The sequence below is a fragment of the Xenopus tropicalis genome, chromosome 1, assembly GCF_000004195.4.
Source record: "Xenopus tropicalis strain Nigerian chromosome 1, UCB_Xtro_10.0, whole genome shotgun sequence".
Taxonomy (NCBI): Eukaryota; Metazoa; Chordata; class Amphibia; order Anura; family Pipidae; genus Xenopus; species Xenopus tropicalis.
This window is the reverse complement of record NC_030677.2, coordinates 60,264,869-60,291,041: the sequence shown is the minus strand read 5'-3', so window position 1 is coordinate 60,291,041 and position 26,173 is coordinate 60,264,869. Positions and strand designations below refer to the sequence as shown.

The window sequence follows — 26,173 nt, the reverse complement described above, 5'->3', positions numbered from 1 at the left end:
CTTAATAACATCTTTTACAGGAGATTCAGCTGGCTTAAACATTAGCGACTATAGGAGCAACACACACTGGCAAAGCAAGTTTATGACAATTATATATGCAGGTATGGAACCTGTTATCCAGAATGCTCAGGACCTGGGGTTTTCTGTATAAGTGTCTTTCTGTAATTTGCGTCACAATGCTAAAAATCATTTAAACATTAATTAAACTCAATGGGATTGTTTTACCTCCAATAAGGATTAATTATATCTTAGCTGGGATCAAGCACAAAATACTCACAAAATACACTAGATTTCCATTTCATGGCTATTAAGCGTTTGGCCTATATAAACAAGAAGGTTAAGTAAAAATTTTCTGCAGTAGAGGGTGCCTTATCCCCTATTTGATAGTAATAGTATTAATGGATCAAGGGGAATGATGAGGGGCAAGGTTTGACTTATTTCTTCTACTATTTGATTCCAAAAATTCTGGATTAAAGGGCATTGCCACACCACATGGAATAGATTTAAAATAAATAACTTTTATAGCCCATTATGCATTATAGGTTGTCGAGGAGAAGGCATGGCTTTTCATATTTGGTGGCAATATCCTATGGTTTAAGGATTTTGAACCAGGGTCTATAAAATATATTCATTAACCGGAATAGACTTGCCTAAGTCACCAGAATGTCTCCTGATAGAAAGTAAAATCCTGATAAATAAATATGCAAGGATCTTTATTACCCAAATTTATACTGCAGCCAAATTAACTTTTGCTAGGTCTAGAAAATTACTGTTACACAAAACACAAAATTAATTGGATTCTAGTTGAGAAACTTACTGGAATTTTGAATGACAGGCAACTACAATTTTAAAAAAATATGGGACTCGTGGGTGCATTATGTCGCTCCATCTGGTACAAGCCATGCCCTTCTAAGATAATTAGTCTTGTGTGTGGGCCTGAAGGTAATAGAGGGGTGACGTGATTGGGATAAACCTGTCAAAGGGAAAAATAAACTGAACTGAGCCCTGAATAGGATTGTCACAGAGGGTTACTTAGTATATCCTTCCACAACTACACTTGCATAATTGTTTTGCACAACCTTTAAGGCTGATCTTGGAATCTGAAGATGAACTACAGGAATCGCCGTCTTTTTAAGTTTTCTGTTTAAAACTAGGAAACCATTAAAAAAAAGTATACTGAGTGTATTATATTAAACAGTCAATGCTTTACAATCTAAAGTATTAACATGAGACTGCAGATCTTTAGCCCAGGAGAGCAAAGGTGACCATGCATGGGAAGCTGTCGATCAGTCCCATTCAGACCAAGTCAGCAGCTTTTCTGTCCGTGTATGGGACCCTCCAACAGGCTTTCCCAACAAATATGTAGGTGCAAATTGCCTTAAGCACTGTCATTCATACAAAATGAAATAGATCAGTTATAATAAAGCCAGATGCTTAGGTTACTGTAAAACGCAGTAATTTCAAGGCATACAACAAATATGCATAGAAAATTTTTTAATGCTGAAAACTTAGTATTGTTCTATAGTACAATTCTGCCAGATCCTCTGGAATGTGCAATCTGATACAGAAAGTGTAAGTATACTTTGCAAAGTTGAGAATTTGGCGCCACCTTTAGGGTGAACAACAAACCGCAAGTCTTGCAAAAATGTATGCAAAGTTTTTTAAAAAATGTGCATCGGTGAAACAGAAATATACATCTTATTGGTAGTAGGTAAATGTAATTATTTAGAATTTTTTATGGGTTAAAAAACAATTTTTCCCCCCAATGTTTCTACAGGATTGTTTTCTATGCAAACATGTCCTATGACTTTCAACTAGGAATCTCAATATTTTTAGCTTGTCACAATTATTATTATTAAAGAGAATTTTAACATAAATTTCTTACAATATTGCAAACTGCTGACTGTACAAAAAGGGTGCTTTCTTAAAGGGTTAGCCTTTGAGTTACAGTTTTCCTATGTATTCCTAATGAATAATGCTGCATACAAAAAAGGACTTATTTGGCATAAGACCATGGCGCAACTGACCAAAGGTAATAGTGATAAGACAAAACAGAGGTGCCAAAAGGATAAAATTAGCTAAAAACACTTAAAAACCCAATGGGTAATTCAGAGGAGGTAGTAGTGAACTTACCTCCTCCAGGCAGACACCAACAAAAGTGGCAATATTGTGAATAAACTATTACTGAAAATTACCACTTTTGTTGGTGTCTGCCTGGAGGAGGTAAGTTCACTACTACCTCCTCTGAATTACCCATTGGGTTTTTAAGTATTTTTAGCTAATTTTATCCTTTTGGCGCCTCTGTTTTGTCTTATCACTATACCGAGTCCACCCCGAGTGGAGGGGTGTTATCCCCATTTTTCTTCCTTCTACAGAGCGACTTCTTATTCCTGAGTGGGGTCAGGATAATCTCCCCACCTGCCTATACAGTGGTTGCCTATTGGTAACACTGGCTTGTATTAATTTGTTTATTCTACCATTACTCCTTGTAAAAACATATTACACTATTGGGGCTCTTGGTGTTCCTTTTTGACCAAAGGTAATGTTGAGTTCCAGCCTAGTGTTTATCTGGAAACTAGGCCCACATTTACAATTTATTCATCCTGTTAATGTATGATACTGCCGTCTTGACAATTTGTAATTGTGCTGTGGCAGAAAAGGGTGTAACTAGGATATATTGTAGGGCAAAAGAAATAGCTCTGAGCATTTATGTGGTGGGCTTTTCATCTAGGGTCCATGGCCCCTTTAACTCTTTGGTTTGGAAGAACTTTCTTAACCCATTAAGGTGGCATTTGTTATAATGAGATCTGTTGTCGTAAGAGTGTTGGTCTGGCATTTGAAATGGTTAGCCAAATTCTGAATCTGAATTTAGCATCTGAATTTAGATTTATAAAATCTGCCTAATGTCCATCTTTGTGAAAGTCTAGCACAAACTGTAGATGTCTGCAGTATAGTGGAACTTGGAGATAAAGCTACTAATCGCTCTATGATAGCCATTAACATCCTTATCGAGATGTCTCAATACATTGGCTTTACCATTTTTTGGAATTTCTCTGGTGGATTCGTAACGTCAGAGTGACTATGTGTAGCCTAGCAACAGAATTTACTTACAAGGGTCTAAATTCCAGTTTTATCAGATTTGCCAGTAGATTGAGGATCTTCTTTTTCTGATCCAACAAAATCTCATGATATACAACTACAAAATCATTGAGGTACACCAAACAGACTACACACTAGTAAGCTGGACCTCTAAGTTTACTTTTATTTTAGGAGTACTATTTTGATTTTTCATGCCATGATTGATCAAACAAGTTCTTAGAGGCCTGAACTGCCATATCTGATTATTCTCTACAAGCTCTGATGTGTCTTTTGGAACCCATTGCCCAACCTTTGTGCACATGTCCTGCATAATTTGAAAACAGATATTTGCATGCATTCCTTTTTTTGTCTCTAATTTGTGAAAATTCGGAACCTTGTTTTCGCCGAAAACAGTGGGCTGGTCAGTTTTACCCACTGTCTTTTAACTTAGCCCTTGTTGCACAAAACACTGAGATACTCTTATGCCAGAATAAAATAAGAGCCTAAAAACACAAGATTGCTTTTAGCGAATTCCATTCCATTGTCTTCTCCTATATTAGCCAGTTTGCTCCCTAATTTGTAAAAAATCTGGACCTAGTTTTCACCTAAAACACTGAGACCATGAGGCCAAAGTAATAAATAATCCTAAAACTTATTTTGGTCCACTGCACTCTTTGGGGCAGATTCATCAAAGTACGAGTTTGAATCCCAAAATGGGAAAAATTTGGATTAAATATAATTTCTGATTATCGGAAACGTCACAAAAATAATTATGAATAAATTGTAATAGTCACGATAATATTGTAATGGTGTTACTAAAGCCACAAAATTTTCGTATCCATACGATTGTAAACGGCAGGAAAACCTTTCTGACTTTTTGAAAGTCTCCCATAGGGCTCAATGGCACTCTGCAGCTCCAACCCGGCCCAAGGAAAGTCACGATACCAAAGCTTTAATGAATCCGGAACTTTTGTACTCGTGACAAATACGATTTTGTCACACAAATTGGCACATAGTACGAAAATGTCGCCAAAAATACGCACAGTATGAAAACTTAGAAAAAATACAATTTTTTTTGTATTTGGAAACAATCATACTTTGATGAATGTGCCCCATTGTCTTTTTTTAGAGTACGTATTGCAGGCGGACTCATGACATTAGGGGGCACATTTACTAACCCACGAACAGGCCGAATGTGTCCGATTGCGTTTTTTTCGTAATGATCGGTATTTGGCGATTTTTCGGAAAATTGACGCGACTTTTTTGTTGCCATTCTGAATGTTGCGCAAAATCTGGTGATTTTTTCGTAGCGTTACTACTTGCGCGAAAAGTCGCGACTTTTTCGTGGCCTTCGCGCCGAGTACGAAAGATTCGGATTCATTCAAGCTTCAGTATGGTGACTTTCCTTGGGCCAGGTTGGAGCTGCAGAGTGCCATTGAGCCCTATGGGAGACTTTCCTTGGGCCGGGTTGGAGCTGCAGAGTGCCATTGAGCCCTATGGGAGACTTTCCTTGGGCCAGGTTGGAGCTGCAGAGTGCCATTGAGTCCTATGGGAGACTTTCCTTGGGCCGGGTTGGAGCTGCAGAGTGCCATTGAGCCCTATGGGAGACTTTCCTTGGGCCAGGTTGGAGCTGCAGAGTGCCATTGAGTCCTATGGGAGACTTTCCTTGGGCCGGGTTGGAGCTGCAGAGTGCCATTGAGCCCTATGGGAGACTTTCCTTGGGCCAGGTTGGAGCTGCAGAGTGCCATTGAGCCCTATGGGAGACTTTCCTTGGGCCAGGTTTGAGCTGCAGGGTGCCATTGAGTCCTATGGGAGGCTTCCAAAATCATGCTAAGTCTGAAAGTTTCGCCCGCCGCTTACGAGCGCTCAATACAAAAAAGTCGCGACAAGATACGAGCGCATTGTAATGGCTACGAAAAACTCACGTTTTTTCTCGCAAATTGTATTGGTAACGAAAAAGTCGCGACAATTTCCGAAAAGTCGTAAAGGCGCCAAAAAAAAATCGCAAAAATACGAAAAAGTCCCAAAATGTTCGTTTTCCAATCAGAATTTTTCCAATTCGAATTCGTGGGTTAGTAAATGTGCCCCTAGGAGTTCATGATTGACTGACCACTGTATCATTCAAGTAGAAATGTTTAGCTCAGAAAAACACCCATTGACTCCAGTATATAATACACTGAAAACCCAAAAAGGAAAAAGCCGCCATGGAAAAAAACCCCACTATGCATTTCACAAAATTTCTCCATTTTGCAAAATCTTCACTACTTGCAACCACTAGATTTTTTTTTTTTTTTTTTGTAAAAAGCATGTTTTTTTTGTCATTTTCACCGTCACTGCATCACCCTGGGAGTAGACAGTCTGACTGCAAGAAAACATTTCTTTTGTTTTAGTTACTTGACACAAGTCGCGGCTAGACGCAGAAAATATAAATTACTTTTAAGAAAATATTAGAAACTACGGCGGAGGTCAACACGAATTAAGCCTTCTATCTACTCTTTTAGCATGACTAGCAAGCGTAAGCACAGGATAACCGGACTGTACGCCCACCCCACTGAGTGCCGCCGTCGCTACGCCCACTAGGCGGCTTCATTCACGTCACTGCGCTTACGTGTAGTCATGACGCCACAATCACGCGTGAGGAGACTTGTGGCGTCGGGATTTTCTGTAAGAGAGGAGGAAAGAAGCTAGCGAACAGTTTTAGGGGACATGTAAGTAGCGATCCGGCGCTGCGGGCTGTGTTAAGAAAATTTAAAAGTGTCCCAAGAAAAGCGGACGTGCATTTGTTCCTGTTCATCTAATGGAATAATCGTTGCAATTGAATCAGTGTGTGTGCGTACGTATAGCTAAAGATGCCATATTTATAGGTCGAGTTGTATTTGACATTTATTTGTGGTGAAGAGGGCGTTCTCCTGTGAGTATTTCTATTTGCACCTATGGGGGGAGGGGGCAGAGCAGATTGACAGCTGTCAGTCATACAAGGAATGGAAGGTCTGTCCCATAACAGAGAGACATTGTGAGCGCAGGAATTCATTGGGACACTCTGCTGCAATAAATAGGCAGCACACACATATATATTAGATGCCCTTATTCTTATTAACAGGTATTAAAGCACTGACATGTTCCATAGCGCTGTACAGTAGAAATGTCACTGCATTATTAAGCAGGGCTCTTCAGCCTTTTCTGCTGGTCACAGCTACAGGGCAGCTTCTGCGCTAATATGTAATCTCAGTGCCACAGTCTCTCATGGGGAGATTTGTTGCATCAGGATTTTGTGTAAAACAGGAGGTGCCTGCAATTAAGAGCTTTGTGGGACATATAGGTAGCAATCCGGGGCTGCGTCAGGAAAATCCGGAGTGTCCCACAAGAAGCAGGACTGTTATGGGGTTACCCCTGAAATGTTGGGTTAATACAGTATCATGCCCAATTGGTTTTTCTTGAGTTCAGATTCAGCAAACCAGGGCTGTAATTAGAGGTGGGCAGAAAAGGGCGCAACAGTCTCTTTTCTCTATTGTCAACCCCTAGTCCGGGATCTCTTACCCCCACTGCTGATTTCCTGGTCGCTCCCCCCTCTGCGCGCTTTAGTGCTGAGAGGGGACCTTAATGGCGCAGGGAAGCAGCGGTGGGGGCAAGGTGGCCGGCTTGGCCCACCTCTACAGCTAGAGGCTCATTTATTAACACACACAATAACTTATGGAAACTTTTTTTAGCAAGCTACAGTAAAAACAAACATTTGATTGGTTGCCATGGGTTACTACCCAGGTGCAGAACTGCCCATTGTTGATAAATTAGCCCCTATGAGTGCAGAGTAGGGGCTGTTGTATCTGTATGGACCTAAGTGGAAAGTTGTGCTGCCCTGCTGAGTATGGAAATGAACACAGCAACAAAACATACAGTTTCTTCCTTGTAATATGACATTTTTCTAAGGGCCACCCTTCCTTCCAGTAGTCATTTTACACTATTGGGGTTATTTACAAATACCCCAGACAAAAGTGCAAAAGCATTTAGGGGCATAAAAGTGCCTATGTGTCTTTATGTGTCTCACATAAATACAGCACTGCTTAAAGCAGTTAAGGGGGCCATACATGGGCAGATTCAAGCTGCCGATTCAAATCCTTTAGACCAATGGGCCTCCTGGATCGATATATATGGCTGAAAATCAGACAGGTGTTAATCGGGCAGGTTTGATTTTCCCATCGGATTGGGGATGATGCGGTCCTTGGTCCGATGGCTCCTTTGCCAGTTGGACCAAGTAATTTGATCGTTTGGCCCAAACAATTGAATTAGCCTGATATCGCCCACTCAGGGTAGGCATGTCAGGGAAAGATTGGCTTGTTTGGTGTTATAGGAAACCACTGGTGTCAGTGTTTACCCAAAGATTCTTTTCCTAACATGCACATGCATGTGTTTCCTGATGACTGTTGTGTGTTTGCATTTTCACAATTCCCATCCAAGGCAACAGGAGATATTTTAATATATAGACCTCAAATAAGGGGCTTTTTTCATGCAGTTGGCCAGCTTTAAAAAAAAAAAAAAGCGTGTGTGGTTTTTTTTTTTATGTTGATTATTCAGAGGATTTTTTTTTTTTGCACAAAAGGAGTTGTAAACCCAATAACAGTTTACTATTAGCTTTTAAGTATATATTATCATTTTGGTGGTTTTAAAGTTTTTTGTAAGTGCTATTAAAAGTAGTGTCTCTTTGGTTGTTTATATTCATGGAACGTCTGTCCCTGACTTTTGAAACAATATAGCAAAAGTCATCTGATTAATAGTCCTGGGTCTCTTCTGCAGTGAAATCCCTGGGCGCATGTGCTGTAGAGTGAACAGCCGACTTTGTTGTTAAAGGTTGGCTTTTCACTCTACTGCGCAAGCGTGAAGCAGGAAGAAGGAAGCGCTTGCTGCAGGTACCCCGGGCTGGTGCTGTTCTCTCCTAACAGGGACACCAGCCCGGGGTACAAGGTAAGCAATTAAAGTCACTTGGAGGGGCCTAACATTTTGGCACCACCAAGTGACTTAGCCTTTCCTTCTCCTTTTAAATGATTTTTAAGCAGACTTAAGGTATGGTGATCCAAATTGCAGAAAGACACATTATGCAGATAACCCCATGTCCCAAGGATTCCAGATAATAGATACGTGTACATTGTAAACTATCTTAGAATTACACTCTCTTTGAGAAAAACAGGGTAATATGCTTTAATATAGGTGGGTACAGAGGTGTTTTTTCCAGTGTTTGATCACACCTTTGTTGCACACCCTCTTTATAATGACAAAATATTTTGTTGAGAGCACAACTTTCCCTTTTGCTTTAGAAAAAAAAGCAGTGGTCAGCTTCTTGTAGCTCCCATCATTCTAATGTGAGCCGAGAAGAAGGGCAACCAACTAAGGGCAGTGTTTAGTTACTTAATTCTTGTCTCCTTTTGATAGTGCCTAAAAATGCCTAAAAAGAAGACTGGTGCACGCAAGAAGGCAGAAAATCGAAAGGAAAGAGAAAAGCAATTGAGAGCAGCTCGGGGTAATGTGGACCTGGCTAAACATCCTTGTAATGCATCCATGGTAATGTATTTTATGTTCCGTTTATACCAGCTGGAAAAGTCAACTGAATGTGTGAAATATTGGTGTTGAAGATCTTTTTCTAGAAGGTGGTAAAGAGATGCTAATTTTCCATTTAGTGTTCAAAGGCTTTTTCTTGGGATCAGTGCATGTACAGACTGTCCTGCTGTCCTGTGCATTCGCTATGGCCACAGTTGCAGGTACTCCCTCAGCTCTGCTGCTGAATTTTGAAGCAACTATCTGGCACATGTCCTGGGGTGCCTATATGGCAAATACCTCTGGCAGGCCACAGTATATATTTGTGTAATGCTTGTGTTGCATTTAAACCTATCCAAGGATCAACAGTCTGGAAGCTAGCACATGCTGTCAGGCCATGGACATTCAGCCATATGATGGGGGTGGCGGTGTTGTTGGGAACACATTTTTTAAAATTAGCAATGCCAGTACCAACCACTACCAATGAAAAACACCAGGTATAACAGCTCTTAGAGAATTCCTTTAATATGTACTGTATGTAGCAAATATTTCTAGATGCCATAAAACTGCGTCAGCGTCATTGCTCTGTTAGAAGTACAAATAAGCAACAACCATTTTAAAGTATAATAAACCTTAAGGGCTGTGACAGAAGGGGAGATTAGTCGCCGCATGACAAATCTCCCTTGTCGCAGGCAACTAATCTCCCCGAAATGCCATCCCACCAGCTAAAATGTATATTGCCGGTGGGATGGCATAAGCTGCATGGCGATTTGCCAAAATCGCCGAAGTTGCTTTGAGAGGAAACTTCGGGAGATTAGTCGCCTACACCAATGGAGATTTGTTGCGGGTCGATTAATCTCCCCGTCTGTCAAAGCCCTAAAGGCATCCTAACATCCAGCTAATTTCATCACCAGGACCATATTTTGTAGAGATATATTTTTGGTTTAAATAGAGCCTTCCAAGGGGTTCAGCTGCTTGAGCTTGCATTGTCATCTCATTTTGGATGTTGAAAGTTCCATGCTTTAAAAAACAATGGGTAAGCTTTAGCCTGTGAATTATTCTGCAAAAAGGGAAATTCTAGGTGCAAATGTGTTTTTCCTAGGATTCCTTCTACTTTGCATACAGGAGGGAAATGTTTTTCATGTAGAAACCTGGAAAAAGATTTCATATTGCAGAGCAAAAGTTTAACGGTGTTTGAGTTAATAATTGTTTCACAGTGTAAGTTGTGTTTCCACAATTAAACAGACCTATAATATGCTTAATACAGCTTTTACCACCTCATGTAGGTTACTTTTAGTACTTTGCTTTATAGAAATGTAAGTCCACAGAGAAATAAAGGTTATTGATAACAAATGTTTTTGAGCAAAGACAAGCTATCTGCAATCATGGGACATATTCACTGTTGTTTTTAGAGAAATTTAGTTTCCTTTACGGGGCCATTATAACATTAAACAAACCCAGAAAAGGGGATTGCAGCTTCCAACAACAAAGTAAGCAAACAGATTATAACAGTATATGGGTGATATAGTATAGATAGTTCATAGTACAGCGCTGCGTACATAAGTAGCGCTTTATAAATAAAGATATACATACATACATACATACTTACATACATAGATACATAGTACAAGTTGGTCCAGGGACTGGTCCTATTGCCATCTTGGAGTCAGGAAGGAATTTCCCCCCCCCCCCCCTCTGTGCCAAATTGGAGAGGCTTCAGATGGGGGGTTTTTTGCCTTACAATGAATCATCTAGCAGTTAGGCACGTTATATATTGGCATAAAAGGTTGAACTTGAGGACTGTGTGTCTTTTTTCAACCTAACTTACAATGTTACTATGTAGTATTATGGCACCAATACATCCTTGCATTTAAGTTAAAGTATATAGAGAGCATCCAGTATGTGTGCAGGTACATATCTGATTTTATTTGATTGACTCCTAATTTATTTATTTATTTTTAATCCTTGTTTCAAAAACAGAAATACCAAAGCTATGCAATCTTTAAACCTAGTTCTCCCCTGGCTGCTATTATGTCTTATGTGTCCTTAGAGTCCTCGTTATAACCAGGTATGAAAAGTCATAAGTCAGCCAAGGCTGCTCTACCGGGATTAATTTAGCAGTAGCCCACTGAACTTTTATATTGTCTGACTGACAGGAAGAATATAGTTTAATAAGTACACATACACAAAGCAAAATTATATTTACTCAGTGGCAATCATTTCTGCAACATATAATGCATGGTTTAAATAAATAATGCCAAGAATTTGTCATGTAAATATTCATTCTTTCTTTTTATTTTTATAGGAATGTGACAAATGTCAGCGGTAAGTATTAAGACTATTATTATGCAATTGCATTTCTCCAGGCATGTTAATTATTGTTACAGCTGTTATTTGTCTAAAATTATTACTTTTTTTTTTTCAACAAAGGCGGCAGAAGAACAGAGCCTTTTGCTATTTTTGCAGTTCTGTGCAAAAGCTTCCAATGTGTGCTCATTGCGGTGAGTACAAACAATAATACCCCAGGTCCCCATTTTGTAAGAACTGAAAGGGCAATTAAGTCTCATAATTGTACCTCTCATGAAATGTCATATGGCTACTGTACCTTTGTACTTATAGGGCTACTATATGAATTACATACAGAAGGCATAACATAACACCAACTAAACTGTTAGAGTGTAGGTTAGTTTAGTTTTGGGAAATTTTTGTTTTTTTATTTATAAAAGAAAGCGAACCAGTTCAGATTTTGTATACACATTACTTTGAAATGAAAGTTTGGAGTTTCAATATTGGTTTGGTTATATAAGTATTTTTTTGAATTTATCTTGTCTTAAGGAAATAATACAATATTACAAAATAATACAAATTGGTACCTCCAGTTAACTTGAGTTTCATTCTTTAATTGGAAAGCATAACTTAAAGGGCACCTCATCATAGAAAAATTGTTTTCATCACTGGAGGTACAGGCTAATAGCTCATACTCCTGTTGTGAGAAACAATACTACATTTTTGCTATCCCCCACTAGAAGGTTTCTCCTGACGCAGGCAACCATGTAAGGGCACACTTGTGCATAATCAGTAGGGGTGCACCGAAACCCGGATTCGGTTCGGGACGAATCCAGCCTTTTTTTGATGGACTCGGTTTTGGCCGAATCCACGGTCCAGGCCGAGCCGAATCCGAATCCTGATTAGCATATGCTAATTAGCATTCAGAAAGGGTTAAAATTTAGGGGGGGGGTTTACCCCCCACGATCCTAATTAGCATATGCTAATTAGGGTTCGGTTCGGGATTTGGCAGAATCCATCAGGGTTGGTTCGGGGGTTAGGCAGAATCCTAAAAAGTGGGTTTGTTGTATCCCTAATAATTAGTGAGGGCCTGAGCACACTTATTATGCACATGTGTTTTACATAGGATCAGACAACTCTTCTCCATGATAATACGCCATGTTCACAAGCATAATGAGTGAGCTGGGGGACTCTCTTATTAAGCACATGGTCTATTAACCCCCACCTCTGTTTGTTAATGATAGGTGTCTGTTAAGTATAGCTTATATTTCATCTGCTTTCTCTAAGTGCAATAATATAGTATATACAGACGTTTCTCAAAGTTAAAATATAATTTAAACCATTTTTTTTGAAGAGGGCATATAGTACTAGAAGATGAGGATTACCTTCATATGGCTTTTTAAAGAACTAAAAACTATTATGGCAAGAAATCTTATATTTTTTTATGCTGAACCTAAAGGTTTATGGTCTGTACACCAGTAATAGTACAGGGTTGTAACAGGAGTTTACTATCTTGGGTTTGTTGCCCACATTCTCAGTGTGCCCTGGGCAGCTGTTGAGAAGCTAAGATTAGGGGGGGATTTGCAAATCAATATATAAAAGTATAATGTATAATAATGTATAAAAGCAAGATTAAAATGCAAACTGCATTTACAGCACTAATGAATTTTAAAAATGTGACTGCAGTTTTACACATAACTGGAACATATTTGTATATCATATAAGTAAGCACATAATCTATAAAATCATCACTTCATATGAAATTTAGTAGGATTTTTTTTTTATGCTTTAAGATTTTTAGTAGATTGCTATTTTAATTTGTATTTCTTTAATTTATTTCATCAGGAAAAACAAAATGTATGATGAAGTCTTCTGACTGTGTAATTAAACACCCTGGAGTGTACAGCACGGGTATGGCAATGGTGGTAAGTGTTTACTTGTGGACTATAGTTCATAGCTTAGTATGGCACCTTGTCACAAAGGAGAAGTTTTGAATAAAGTTTTGGTACTCTAAGCAATTTTCAGCTGGTCTTCTTTTTGTTTTTCAATTATAAACTGTCCTTTTTTCTGCTCTGCATCTAAAAATGCTTTCTTTTGGTTAGTTTAGGCTTTATTTCTTCTAGTTTTTATATTGCTTTTCTTTCTATTCAGTTTCCTAGCTAACATATGGACATATGTAGTTGTGAGTATTGCTATAATTATGCTTTATATAGGGACAACTTGCAGTTATACAAAGATTATTCATCAACCCCTGCCCCAATGGAGTGTACAGTGAATTTTCCCTATCACGTTTGTACAACAAATTTGCACTAGGGTCAGGTTCAATCAGTAGCCAGTTAACTTCCCTGCATTTATTTTTCAGTGCTGGGGAAACTGCCTGACTTGCACCTGCCAGCTCTTCATGAGGTGCATTTCTTGCACTTTCCTCTGGGTTCTCTTTTTAAGACCCCTACAGTCTCTTTAGGATCAGTATACATCAGTAGTACAGTGTAACCACCTGTAAGCATTTATGTCTGAAATGCATTAATGATTAAGTGATGCTTCCACAATTGGAAAACCTCAAGCTGTATCAAATGGAATGTATTTACAATATATTTTTCCTAGCAAAAATGCTATGAATGTTTTTTTCTTAAAGTTTGTTTTTTTTTTAATTCATTAATAGTACTGTATATAGTACAGGTGTACAATCTATTATCCGGAATGCTTAGGACCTGAGATTTTACAAGTAAGGGATCTTTCTGTAACTTGGATCACCATTTAAGTCTGCTAAAAATAATTTACAAAATCCCTAGCCTAACGCCAGAACAATGGTAGGAAGCCACAGAAAGCTGCTATGAGTTCAGGCTGATCCAGTATAAGGTCCTGCAACAATTGTACATCACACCCACTAAACTCCATAAATTTAGCAAAGCACCAAACGACTGCTGCCCGAGGTGCAAATCCCCCCAAGCGGACTTTCTCCACCTAATATGGAGCTGTCCCCCCATTGCGCAGTTCTGGACAACAGTGATGAACACCATAGCAACAGAACTAGTGCTATCCAATGTGATCAATCCAACAACTTGTCTCCTAGGCACGGTGGAGGACATACTCCCCACCAATGCAGTCAGGGTAAGATTCAGATCCCTCACATTCTATGCAAAAAAAGCAGTCATAATGAGGTGGATGCGCAACAGTGTTCCCACACTCGCATTCTGGCAACAGCTCATTAACGCTGCCCTACCCCTCATAAAACTCAGTTATGAGACTAGAGGGGCACAAGGGAAATTTAAAAAAAATGTGGGGAATGTGGTGCGAGTCAAGCGGGCCTCCAACCAGCTAAAATGGGGCCCATGCCCAAATTAACACTAACGAACCAGGGTCATGTCCAGCACCATAGTACCGCGCAACCAACCTGAAATTGTGAAAACAAAATGTACCAAACACCCATTTTACTTATGTAACCTGTTTTATTAAGTGTTATATTTTTATTTTATTTTACTGTTACAAATAAAGAAAAATAAACCTTTAAATAAAAAAAAAAATAATAATTTACAAATGCAATAAAACCAATAGTGTTGTTTTGTTACCATTATTGATGTATGCAGCTTAGAAAGGATCAAGAACAAGGTACTGTTTTATTTTTTCAGAGAAAAAGGAAATTGTTTTTAAAAAATAGTTATTTATTTAAATGAAGCCTGTAGGAAATAGCCTTCCCCTGATTTAAAGCTTTCTGTATAACTGGTTTCTGGATAAGGGGCCCCATACCCATATTAATAAATTGCGACTATAGCTGTATTTTTCATTTTCCTTTTTAAATATATTAAATTGAAATTTTTAAAAATTATTTCCCACTTCTCTATGATAATGAGTCTAACTAGGCTGCATTAATCCATATTGGTGGCAAAACAATCCTATTGGTTTTTTTTAATGTTTAAATGTTTTTGGACCAAATTACAGAAAGATCCCTTATCTGGAAAACCCCAGGCCTCAACAGAATTCCAGATAATAGATCCTATACCTGTCATATATTATAGGTTAAACATACAAAGTTTGGATGATAACAGCGCTCCTTTAACATTTCCCATAGTTCCATTATCCCATAAAGCTAAGGAAAGTGTCGATTGACGACCAGCATCACAGTCTGATTTTCAGCCTACGATAAAATCCCTCTAAACCTTTAAAGTCTTTTTGTTTGTGTCTTATTAACAATCTTGCAGCAAAACAAACTCAGTTTTTATATTTTTATTTTTATTCAACATTAATAGAACTTCAATAAAAACAAACAAAAACCAGAGTGAAGATCTAAAATTGCAGTTAGAGGAAATGTAGCTTTCTCCGAGTGAAATAATTTATACTATTATGTAGTTATTGATCCAGAACATTTTAGGAAAGGCGCTGAGAACATGCTAGAATGATGTAATCATTGGCTTGCTACACAAATAGAGTACCTCTCCTGGAAATGACTTTCTAGGCTTCTCTGTTATTGATTTAAAATGCACTGGCAAATAATATATGCACATAGCAATTGATTTGTGTTTTTGGGAGAGTGATTTATTTGTTTCCTACTGTCTGCAACTGACCTTCGTTACAAATCTACTGCTTTATGCATATAGGAATTAAATAGGGTTTCATTTGTATTATTTGTATGTCCAATATTAACATCATAAATTATAAATCTAAGTGTTGAGAGGTTTACCACGGGTTCTGCTTTAAGGAATGAACGAGGGGACGCACCAACAGTTCAATATTTTAGAGGGATTTTAAGTTACACAAAACTGCAGCACTTCTGTTCAAGTTGTGACCTTGCACCTTCCAACACCACAATCATTGAGATGCACACTGCTGAATGCTTTGGTTTCTGGGCTACAAGCCCAACTCTTATCTAGATCATTTTTCAGACTAACTATTGCAACTTAACCCTTTGGTCAAGTACCTCTTAATTCAAAAATGGCTCAAAATTATGGTCATAAAAGCCTCTGTAGACCCATTAATATCTTTTTTTTAGCCTTACTGGCTTTCAATTTAACCTGCGAGTTTGAGAACCTCTAATTTAAAGGAGAAGGAAAGGTGATAACTAAGTAAGCTTTATCAGAAAGGTCTATGTAAATACAGCCATAAGCACCTACAGTAATGCTCTACAGTCCTCTATCAAAAGAAACACAGGATTTCTTGTTTCCTTTTTTGTAAAAATGTTCTTAGGGTATCTGACTTCTTCTGAAAAATCCTTCATTCCTGGGGTCAGATTCTGAGCAGTTTTCTCATCTCTCCCTTCTCCTGCTCCCCCTCCCATAAGAATTCATAAAACTCACTCCCTTAGGAATGTGTTTCTGCAGAATAAATATAGTGTTCTAGGTGGCACTAATGTGGCAAATTTATTAGCAGTAAAATGCCAAAATGACTTTCCTTCTCCTTTAATTGCTGATTAGACATTCAAGTATGTGGGTTTTGTGTGTCCCTTTCAAGAGGGTGCTTTTTCAACCCCATATCCATCAGCAGCATGCCCCTTTAGGAGGAGATAAAGGTGGACCTCCCCCCCAATGTTAGAAACAAAATTACCTCCAGTGTTAAACAATAAGGAGGCCTGCAGGACAAGAAAGACAGTTTTTCGCTGAGTATTTTCTCCTAAGAGTGATTTATAGTGATAAAATATTTTACTGTTGTGCCCTTGTTTTATGAAAGAGCAGGGCCCTTTGTTGTCATATGTTGGTTTGCAATGGGCAATCTCTTAGCTGTAAGGACTTGGTTGACTGGTGATTATCGGTTTAGAAAAGGGCCTTGCCTAGCAGGAAGGATGTCTAGTCGAGCAAAAAGCTGACTTGGGAGTTTTGATACTTTGTCCTAAAGGGTTTGGATGCTGAGACTTAGGGGCTGATTTACTAACCCACGAATCCAACCCGAATTGGAAAAGTTCCGACTTGAAAACGAACATTTTGCGACTTTTTCGTATTTTTTGCGATTTTTCCGCGTCTTTACGAATTTTTCGTTACCAATACGATTTTTGCGTAAAAACGCGAGTTTTTCGTAGCCATTACGAAAGTTGCGTAAAAATCTGGCGATTTTTCCGTAGCGTTAAAACTTGCGCAAAAAGTTGCGCTTTTTTCGTAGCGTTAAAACTTACGCGAAACTTCGCACCTTTTAAGTTTTAACGCTACGAAAAAGGCGCAACTTTTCGCATAAGTTTTAACGCTACGGAAAAATCGGGCGATTTTTACGCAACTTTCGTAATGGCTACGAAAAACTCGCGTTTTTACGCAAAAATCGTATTGGTAACGAAAAATTCGTAAAGACGCCGAAAAAATCGCAAAAAATACGAAAAAAATCGCAAAATACCGATCATTATGAAAAAAACGCAATCGGACTCATTTCGACCCGTTCGTGGGTTAGTAAATGTGCCCCTTAGAATAAGTGGGGTAAGGTGCCTCAATTCCAAAACAACCTCTAGCAGGTGGATTGGTGATGAGCCTGTCTGGGAATGATAACAAAAGATTTTATAGATACTACATCTTGTCTAGCACATATTGCCATCTTTTTAGCATTGGTTTAAATGTATTCTAATGTCTAGGTAGTAATAGGGGTTGAGACATCTTTGTCCCTCTGTTTTTTATATGTATGCCATATGGGAAGGCAGCAGACAGGTCAGTGATTAGTTTATACATTTTAGGGATCAGTCAGACTAAAATGTTAGCTAGTTTGTGTAGTTCATTGCTCCCTTTTATACTATGTATAATTTTGGAGTGTGGGAGGGAACTGGAGTACCAGGAGGAAACCTACACCAGTGTACAAATAATGTATAATGGGCAGCTACATTCACTTCAACAGTCACTGCAGAGGCAAAGGGAGGGGGGGTGTTTATACTGCTGATCTAGGTACCACGCAAGGACCAAATGCCAAACTGGATAATGGAATGGCACATTCTGCGCTGCTACAGAGTAGTTGGGTATGTGTATAGTGGGTGTCATTGCTGCAAGATGTCCACTACCCCTAACAGCATATTGTTTTCATTATCCTTGGCTCTTGACCAGTAAAAGCAAACTTCTGACCAGTTGCTATAGATTAATGGACTAGGACAAACGTTTCCCATGTACTAGATACCCTTAAAATGTTGGTAGTTTTGGGCGTTTATGGGAAGCACTGACGGCACCCAATTGTCATTGCTAAACCTACAACTTATTTAGTTTTCTACATTTTTATTTTTACATTAGTATGTACAAAGCACTTGCTTCAGACATGTCAGTAACTTATCAATACTGATCTCTTCTTAAGTGGGAGTCAGGTAGCAAAAACATCAGATTAGTGCAGTAAATGATGTCAATAATTTTAATGTAGACTTCGAATATTGGATTTGTTTTTAGTGTTCATTCTCTGTTGTGTGGCACATATTCCCCAGGAGAGGGCGCTCTTGATACATTAGATTTCAGTTGGACTAAAAATAAAATGTAGAAAGTGAGGTAAATGTGTTTATCATGTGCAAAACACTGTTTTCTTTAGTGTTTATTTGAAAACTACCCTAAGGGCAATGGCAGTGTGCCATTGTTCTAAATGTCCTTGGGCTGTGTTGATAAATAAGCAGCCCATTTCACATGTTTTGAAAGCAAATTTAAAAAGCGTATTCCTTGAACTTAAAGAGGTGATGTGTAAATCTCAGGTAACGTTTTTGTTATTAATTTGTCTTGCAAAACCATAAGATTAGATTTTTGCTGAGGAGGTATAAAGGGGTATGCTAATATATTTATTCAGAATGGTCTGGCTCCTATACATTTTACTTTGCATCTAACAAGAAAAGTATATAAATTAATGTTTCTGAAAATTTCCCAAAAAATATGCAATGTTCATCTTACTCAAATATGCAATACAATGAAGTTAAATGTTCTGTGCTAAACAGGGTACTCCCTGCAGTATATACCATGTACAGGAATCTTAATTTCCTGCTCTTTTTGCTGATGAATGTTTATTGGTGCTAATTCTCTCTCTCGCATTGCCCTTTTGCAGGGTGCCATCTGTGATTTCTGTGAAGCTTGGGTGTGCCATGGAAAGAAATGTCTGAGCAGTCACGCCTGCATCTGTCCCCTTACTTCTGCAGATTGTATTGAGTGTGAACGTGCGGTGTGGGACCATGGTATGTAAATAAAGTGATTAACAGCACTATCAATGCAACGTGAACTGAACTCTGGGTGCATTGCTGATTTAAAAAAGCACATAATTTAGACTCCCCCTACAGGAATTCTTGATGTAATTCTGTGTAGCTAAAACAACTTGCAAAAAAACCCCCCCAAAACACAAAGGGTATTTATTCTAAATTTCAACACCGTAGAAAACAGTCCTCTTGTGATAATTGCAAATTGGACGCCAAGATGCCCCTAGGAAAATGCCCTTTGTGACACCTCCTACCTGCGAGAGCTGTCTGCCTCACTGTGAATAGTGACCCTTGTCAGACAGCTGCAGTTTACCTCTCATGGAATTCATCTCCTCTGCCATTATATCACACTTGGGGGCAGCACAGCACACTGACATATTGTCCATATACAATAGCAAAATAATGAGCTTTTTCCCTTTCATTCCTGTTTGGTCTGTGGAATGTACGGTTTCACTTTTACTTCAGAAAGTGAAATTGTGGAGACAAGTGACAGAAATTTCTATACATATCCATACCTGGTCAGAGTAAAACAGGATGCCGTATGTGCTCAGAGCTTTCTGATGTTTCAAAGAAAAGATTTGTAGATAAAAGCAGAGGCAGCTTTCACTGACTGGGGTTTGAAAACTGTGGATTTCTATTATTACCATCTTTTATTTATGAATCCCAAGCCTTATTTTTTTCACACACTAAAACAGGGAGCAGTAACATATAGGTTTGTAATACCAGAGGGAAAATACAGTTTTGGGAATAGGGAAAAGCAGCCTTGTAACAATGGGGAAAAATACAGGCTTTTAACAATGAATACAAAATAAAGCAGTCCTATAAATATGTGAGTGGTTTATTTGGCCGTTGGCATCCCAAATGCTTTAGGTGGGGCAGGATAGTCAGAGGTTTTATCAGTTACGAACTAAAAATTAACTTAAAATGTGTACACATCATTGAGCTGTGTCAGTAGTATTTGGTTGTAAAGTATTAAGTGTAATCTTCACAGTTGTGGGAGATGACTAGAAAATATACTGATTACTGATTTGATTCTATAGGAAGAATTATTTGATTGGCTACAGGAAATGCACCCAAGCTCATTACCCATACAGTGTTGACCCCCACTGCTGTGGAGTTGCTTAATGACCATGAAACCTAAATACAGAAATTCTCATTAGTAGTATTAGTAGTCACATATTTAAATTTCCAAGCCTTGACAGGAGTATTCTGACAATCTGTTAACATTTCAATCTGATAAGCTCCAAGAAAATCTCAGTACAGTTAGTCTAAATATTAGTGTCTTTTATATAATGACAGTTTGTGTTTTTGGTTTGGCTTTATACTGTATACTCTATATTCCACAGAAAGCTGTAAGTTTTAGCACACAAAAATGCTGCAGGTTTGATTTTTTTGATGGTATAGCAAACAATCCAAGGTTTTTTTTTTCAGCAAGACCACATATGCAATTTTTAAATTCAGGGTTACTGTACATAGCTGCTACAGATGAGACCACAACAACAAGGTTGACCCAAAGAGAATTGGTGCATTTAATAATAGGATTTGTTTGTGACTTTATATTGCAAGAATACAGTCAAACATTGTCCTTTTTAACAGGACACAGTCTCATATCCACTTCTCAGTTTGAATTGTAAAGCTCACCTTAATACAGTTATTTCATAGACGAATGGTCTCTTAGACCTAAAAACCAATATAAAGTATATCTAGCACCCAGTTCACTAAATCAGCTATGTGTAACCGTACTTATGGTACAGTACGTAACAACATCAGTTACTCATCCCCTAGCAGATAGCTTAATTAAATATATAATTACTGAAGTATTCTTTTTGTATTTATCGTTATTTCATGTTGCAACCTATACTGTTTATATTAATGCAAGTTTGTATTCAATGATTAGCACTCACTAAACAAATAAAGAATAGTTAGTTTATATAAACCTTAAAAAAATGAATGAAATATTGCTCAAGTTGCTCTTTAAGTGTTATTGATATTAAGTATTTAATTAACACAGTTCTACAGTCATTTTTTTCTTAATGTTTTATTTTTTACATTTTTTAAGTCTAGACCTTAGTATCTTAGAGCATGTATGTAATTTTGGGAAAAACCTTCTCAGTATTTAATGCTTTACTTCCTACAGGTGGCCGAATTTTCAGCTGCTCTTTTTGTTATAACTTCCTTTGTGAAGATGACCAGTTTGAGCACCAAGCCAGTTGCCAAGTCCTGGAGGCAGAAACTTTTAAATGTAAGCATTTTTTCAGTATTTATGTTCTACCCTTACAAGACATTCTGATTAAAAGGCGCACATTCATTAAAGTGGACATATACCTATATAGTGAAGGACTATCTACCTAGCTATGCTTTTACACTAAGGGGCACATTTACTTACCTACGAACGGGCCGAATGCGTCCGATTGCGTTTTTTTCATAATGATCGGCATTTGGCGATTTTTCGGAAAATTATTGCGACTTTTTCGTTGCCATTCCGAATGTTGCGCAAAATCTGGCGATTTTTTCGTAGCGTTAAAACTTGCACGAAAAGTTGCGACTTTTTCGTAGCCATTCCGAAAGTTGCGCAAAATGTTGCGATTTTTTCGTAGCGTTCGGATTCATTCAAGCTTCAGTATGGTTAATTTTTCTGGGCCAGGTTGGAGCTGCAGGGTGCCATTGAGCTCTATGGGAGACTTTCCTTGGGCCAGGTTGGAGCTGCAGAGTGCCATTGAGCCCTATGGGAGACTTTCCTTGGGCCGGGTTGGAGCTGCAGAGTGCCATTGAGCCCTATGGGAGACTTTCCTTGGGCCGGGTTGGAGCTGCAGAGTGCCATTGAGCCCTATGGGAGACTTTCCTTGGGCCGGGTTGGAGCTGCAGAGTGCCATTGAGCCCTATGGGAGACTTTCCTTGGGCCGGGTTGGAGCTGCAGAGTGCCATTGAGCCCTATGGGAGACTTTCCTTGGGCCGGGTTGGAGCTGCAGGGTGCCATTGAGCCCTATGGGAGGCTTCCAAAATCATGCTAAGTCTGAAAGTTTCGCCCGCCGCTTACGAGCGCTCAATACGAAAAAGTCGCGTCAAGATACGAGCGAATCGTAATGGCTACGAAAAACTCGCGTTTTTTCGCGAAAATCGTATTGGTAACGAAAAAGTCGTGACAATTTCCGAAAAGTCGTAAAGGTGCCGAAAAAATCGCAAAAAATACGAAAAAGTCGCAAAATGTTCATTTTCCAATCGGAATTTTTCCAATTCGAATTTGTGTCTTAGTAAATCAGCCCCTTTGGGTGTGGATTTTTTTGGGTGTGAATTTTTGTCACAATTCAAATTGTTTTGTGCTAAAACTTATGAATTTGAATTATTGTTTCAAAAACTTGAGTGTTCGATATATATTAAGGCCAAAAAATTCTAAAAACTCAAGAATTAAACTTTGGCATTTAAAAGCTTGCGAGTTCATGTCAATGGGAGTTGCCCTAGGCAAAATCTATGTGGTTTTTTTCATTGAACTTATTTGAATTTTTTGAGAGTTTGTAGATTAGATAGAATGCAAATTTGATGCATTTGAGATTTTTCACAATATAATTCGATCAAGTTTTATATAGTCTAAATTTTTTAATAAATATGGAAACATTCAAGTTTAGTGAAATTGAGTTTTTTTAATTAAAAAAAAACATTAAAATTCACAAATTTGAAAAATAGATAAGTAAGCCTTCCCTCCACCTAAAAGATTTCAGTTTGTTTTTCAATTGAGTGGTACAGTTTATAGGTCACATTAAAGGTGGAAAAGTTCTGAAATGATTTATCTTTGTCTCATTTTTGTACAGCACAGGAACCAGGGGTGTGTAGACTTTTAATATCCACTGTGTGTATGTATATATATATATATATATATATATATATATAATTAACCTTGACATTATATGCATTCTGTATGCTAATATGTCGTGAGATGGAGAGAGAACTGGAGTAGTAAATATCTGCCCATAGAGAAAAAGTTCCATTCCCATGTAGTTTTAAGAGTAGAAACTTAGAATGCATTCGTTTCCATATAGAGCTATGTGTGATTCGGTATGAGAATTGGGATTGCTTTTCTAGTAGATGCATTGTTAGTTTTGAATTATCTGAATTTTATGCCATCTCCTCTTTGCTCCAGGTGCTTCTTGCAATCGCCTAGGACAGCATTCATGCCTTCGTTGCAAGGTAAAGTGTGATTTCTTTTCGCTGCCTTTTGCTCCATTGTCACTGCCTTTTTCTCCATTCAGACTTCATTGCCTCCTGTTTTCTTTCCCAAGTCCTGAATGTTGTTGCTATTCTGTCATTTGAAAGAAAGCAGAGTTAATCAATCTGGCTTTCTGCAGGCCTGTGTGACTCTTTTTATTCCCTTTGCTGTGGAAGTTCTCACATTATATAATATTTAACAGGCATGCTTTTGTGATGATCATGCGCGAAGCAAAGTTTTTAAGACTGAAAAAGGAAAAGAGCCGCCCTGCCCTAAATGTGGCCATGAGACTCAGCAGACCAAGAATCTTAGCATGTCAAGTAAGCACTTGTTTCATTGTCATGCAGTATATACAGTATAGCTTATGGAACAGAAAATGACGTGCTATACAATTTTAGAGATGATGTTTTTTAAAGTGTAGGGATTTTGGTACTTGAGAATCCGTTCTGGTCATCCTAGTTTGTTTATTACTGTAAGTTAGAGTATCATTACTCAGATACCTGAGATCTATCTTCTCTTCTCATGATATACATTTATTTTGCTCTTTTTTTTGGCCAGTACTGCAGTAGACTTCTAGTTTTATATACTTCTCAAAGTTTCATTTAGTTCCCTTTAGTCCATAAAATCATAAAAATGCCATCTTAACTCTGAACTTGGTATTCCTGATAGAGTTAATGTAGTTAGGTCCTAATCATTACTGGAACATTATGGGGCACAAAATTTGCTGAAAAAACAGTGTAAAAAGCTGTGTAGAATAAGCAGAGAAGATCCCCATCCGAACGCCGATGTGTGGAGAATTTTCTTGCCGTTTTTTAACACAACATGATAGACCCACACTTGGTGACCTTGTTGCTCTGGCCTTAATATATAAGTATTAACAGATGAAACTATAGTTTCAAAGCATTTTGTTAGCCTTTATATACACATTTCTATATTATCAGGCTAAAAGGGATGCTATGTCCTGTTTATAAGTAAGAGTAGACAAAACTACAAAGCTGTAACTTTTAAATAATGTCTTCAATGAGACAAGTAATATGGAGTCATGTGTATTTTCTATTTTAAATACAGAGGTGGAAGGCTATAAAAATAATAAAAAATTCTAACTTTGTCCTTTAAGACATTGAAAATAAAATCTGCTTAGAAATGTATTGCCCTAAAAACTGTATTTTTTTTTGTTATGATTTCTGTAGAAGGATGTAAATGTTTTTTTCCATACCTGTATATTTACCTGCTACTATTAGACCACTTTTGAATCCTCATCTTTTCTAAAACAAAGTAGAATGTGGCTCCTACTTTGAATGCCTGCTACAAATATCCATATTTCATTTCAAGTTATAGAAACTTTCCATGTGTTAGGTATCATTCCAGTCTTATTTGCCTTTCCTTTGCAGCACGTTCCCTCAAGTTTGGCAGGCAGACTGGCACTGAGGAAGATGATGGGGCATCCGGCTATGAGAACTACTGGAAAAATCTTGCATCTGGTGGAAACAATGATGATTACGATGAAGAAGAGGATGATGAAGAAGTAGAAGAGGAAGAGTGTGAAGATGATGTTGAAAAAGACTCCGATACTGAAGTTTCAGAGCCATTCAGCCATTTGCATTTAGGCAGAACATATGCCAGTGGCTATGCCCATTACGAGGAGTCTGAAGACTGATACTCTATATGAATATTTGTTAAAAAATAAAGCATTGCTAATTTAAAGCTAACTGATACTTTATTAAAATGCTTTTATTTAGTCATGACTAATCCCTAAGCACTGGGGGTACTGCACCTTATTTGCCTCTAATGCTTTGGTTAACCGTACAACTGTCGTTTATTTGAAGGACAGAAGATTAAACCCAACAATATCATTTGGGGGAAACTGAGCATGTTCATATGCATTCGGCATTAAATTGGTGGTTTATGATTTTCTGATGTTAACACCAAATTCAAATCTTTTTAAAAGCCAAATATGTTCACCACCCTGCCCCAACTTTTTTTTTTTTTGTCAAAAACATGGATTAAAGCAATTTCACCAGTTTCACGGCATATTTCTGAATTTAACGTTAACGCCAGCAAAATGTCATTAAAGGGGTGGTTTAACATTATGTTAACACATATGCCCAAAAAGAGGTCAGAAGGGCTTGGAGCAGCTACAGATTATGGCTGAAGACAAGGTTAGAAAAAAAAATGTTAAATTCTTTAGAGAATGCTGATGCACAATAGAGCCTGTTGTTATCCTGCCTCAGTCCTCCATTCTGTGGCAGCTGAAGGAATCCAGTTACATAGAGCTGTGAGTTGCAGGGTGGCTATTAATTTATCTAATTCTGCTTTGTTTTCAAACGTGCAGACACCAATGCTAGCAGCAGAAAAAAAATGACCACTGCTTATTTATTTGTGCATTTAGCATTCATGTCTCCCATGTGTACAGTTGGAAACTGCACACTAGATCATTTTTGGCCTGAAAATTAACAGAGAAAAGGGGGTGTAAGAGGGTGGTTTTTGGGCACTTTTTCTTCAGCTGAAATTCCAATGCAATGCATTGCATAAGTAATCCTTTGTAGATCTTACCCCAAGCATAGGTAGATAAAAGTTCAGATGTCTATGTGCTTCCTTCTACTGCCCCTCATAAATACAAGGATGCTGTTATGCCAGCAGAAGAGGGACCCCATGCACTGTGGCAGGGTGCAAAGTGGAATAATGCAGTTTGGGCCTGTGTTTTTCACTTGATACCCTGCCCCATTATCAATACATGACTCCTCTAGTCTCAACTAGGTGTAAAGTAAAATCTAACCAATCAGGACATAAGAAAGGCTGAACTTCTAGGCCAAAATAAAATAAGGATGTATATCTTATGTCTTATCCTTTCCCTGCTGTTTTTAATGTTCTTGTTCTGTAACTGATATGACACAGGTTAACCCGTGCTACATATTGTATTTTATTTATTCTGACTCCTCAATCCCATAATGAATTGAAAGATTTAACGT

At 38.1% G+C, this 26,173-nt stretch overlaps 1 protein-coding gene across 5 annotated transcripts in view; it reads left to right on the top strand.

Annotated features, from left to right (window-relative positions):
• znf330 (zinc finger protein 330) overlaps window positions 1-25,227 on the top strand; it is a 32,087-nt gene extending 6,860 nt beyond the window's left edge. The window contains exons 1-10 of one of the 5 annotated variants that reach the window (XM_012960091.3): window positions 5,658-5,786; window positions 8,500-8,628; window positions 10,907-10,926; window positions 11,032-11,102; window positions 12,733-12,812; window positions 18,859-18,985; window positions 21,141-21,245; window positions 23,139-23,185; window positions 23,407-23,524; window positions 24,596-25,226. In XM_012960091.3, the coding sequence (XP_012815545.1) occupies window positions 8,509-8,628; window positions 10,907-10,926; window positions 11,032-11,102; window positions 12,733-12,812; window positions 18,859-18,985; window positions 21,141-21,245; window positions 23,139-23,185; window positions 23,407-23,524; window positions 24,596-24,861 (954 nt within the window). In that variant the 5' untranslated portion in view covers window positions 5,658-5,786; window positions 8,500-8,508 and the 3' untranslated portion in view covers window positions 24,862-25,226. Of the gene's footprint in view, window positions 1-5,657; window positions 5,912-8,499; window positions 8,629-10,906; window positions 10,927-11,031; window positions 11,103-12,732; window positions 12,813-18,858; window positions 18,986-21,140; window positions 21,246-23,138; window positions 23,186-23,406; window positions 23,525-24,595 lie in introns of those variants that run through there. The other 4 variants (NM_001006859.1, XM_012960097.2, XM_012960095.3 and 1 more) reach the window with 4 other exon arrangements.
• The last annotated feature ends 946 nt before the right edge of the window (window positions 25,228-26,173 follow it).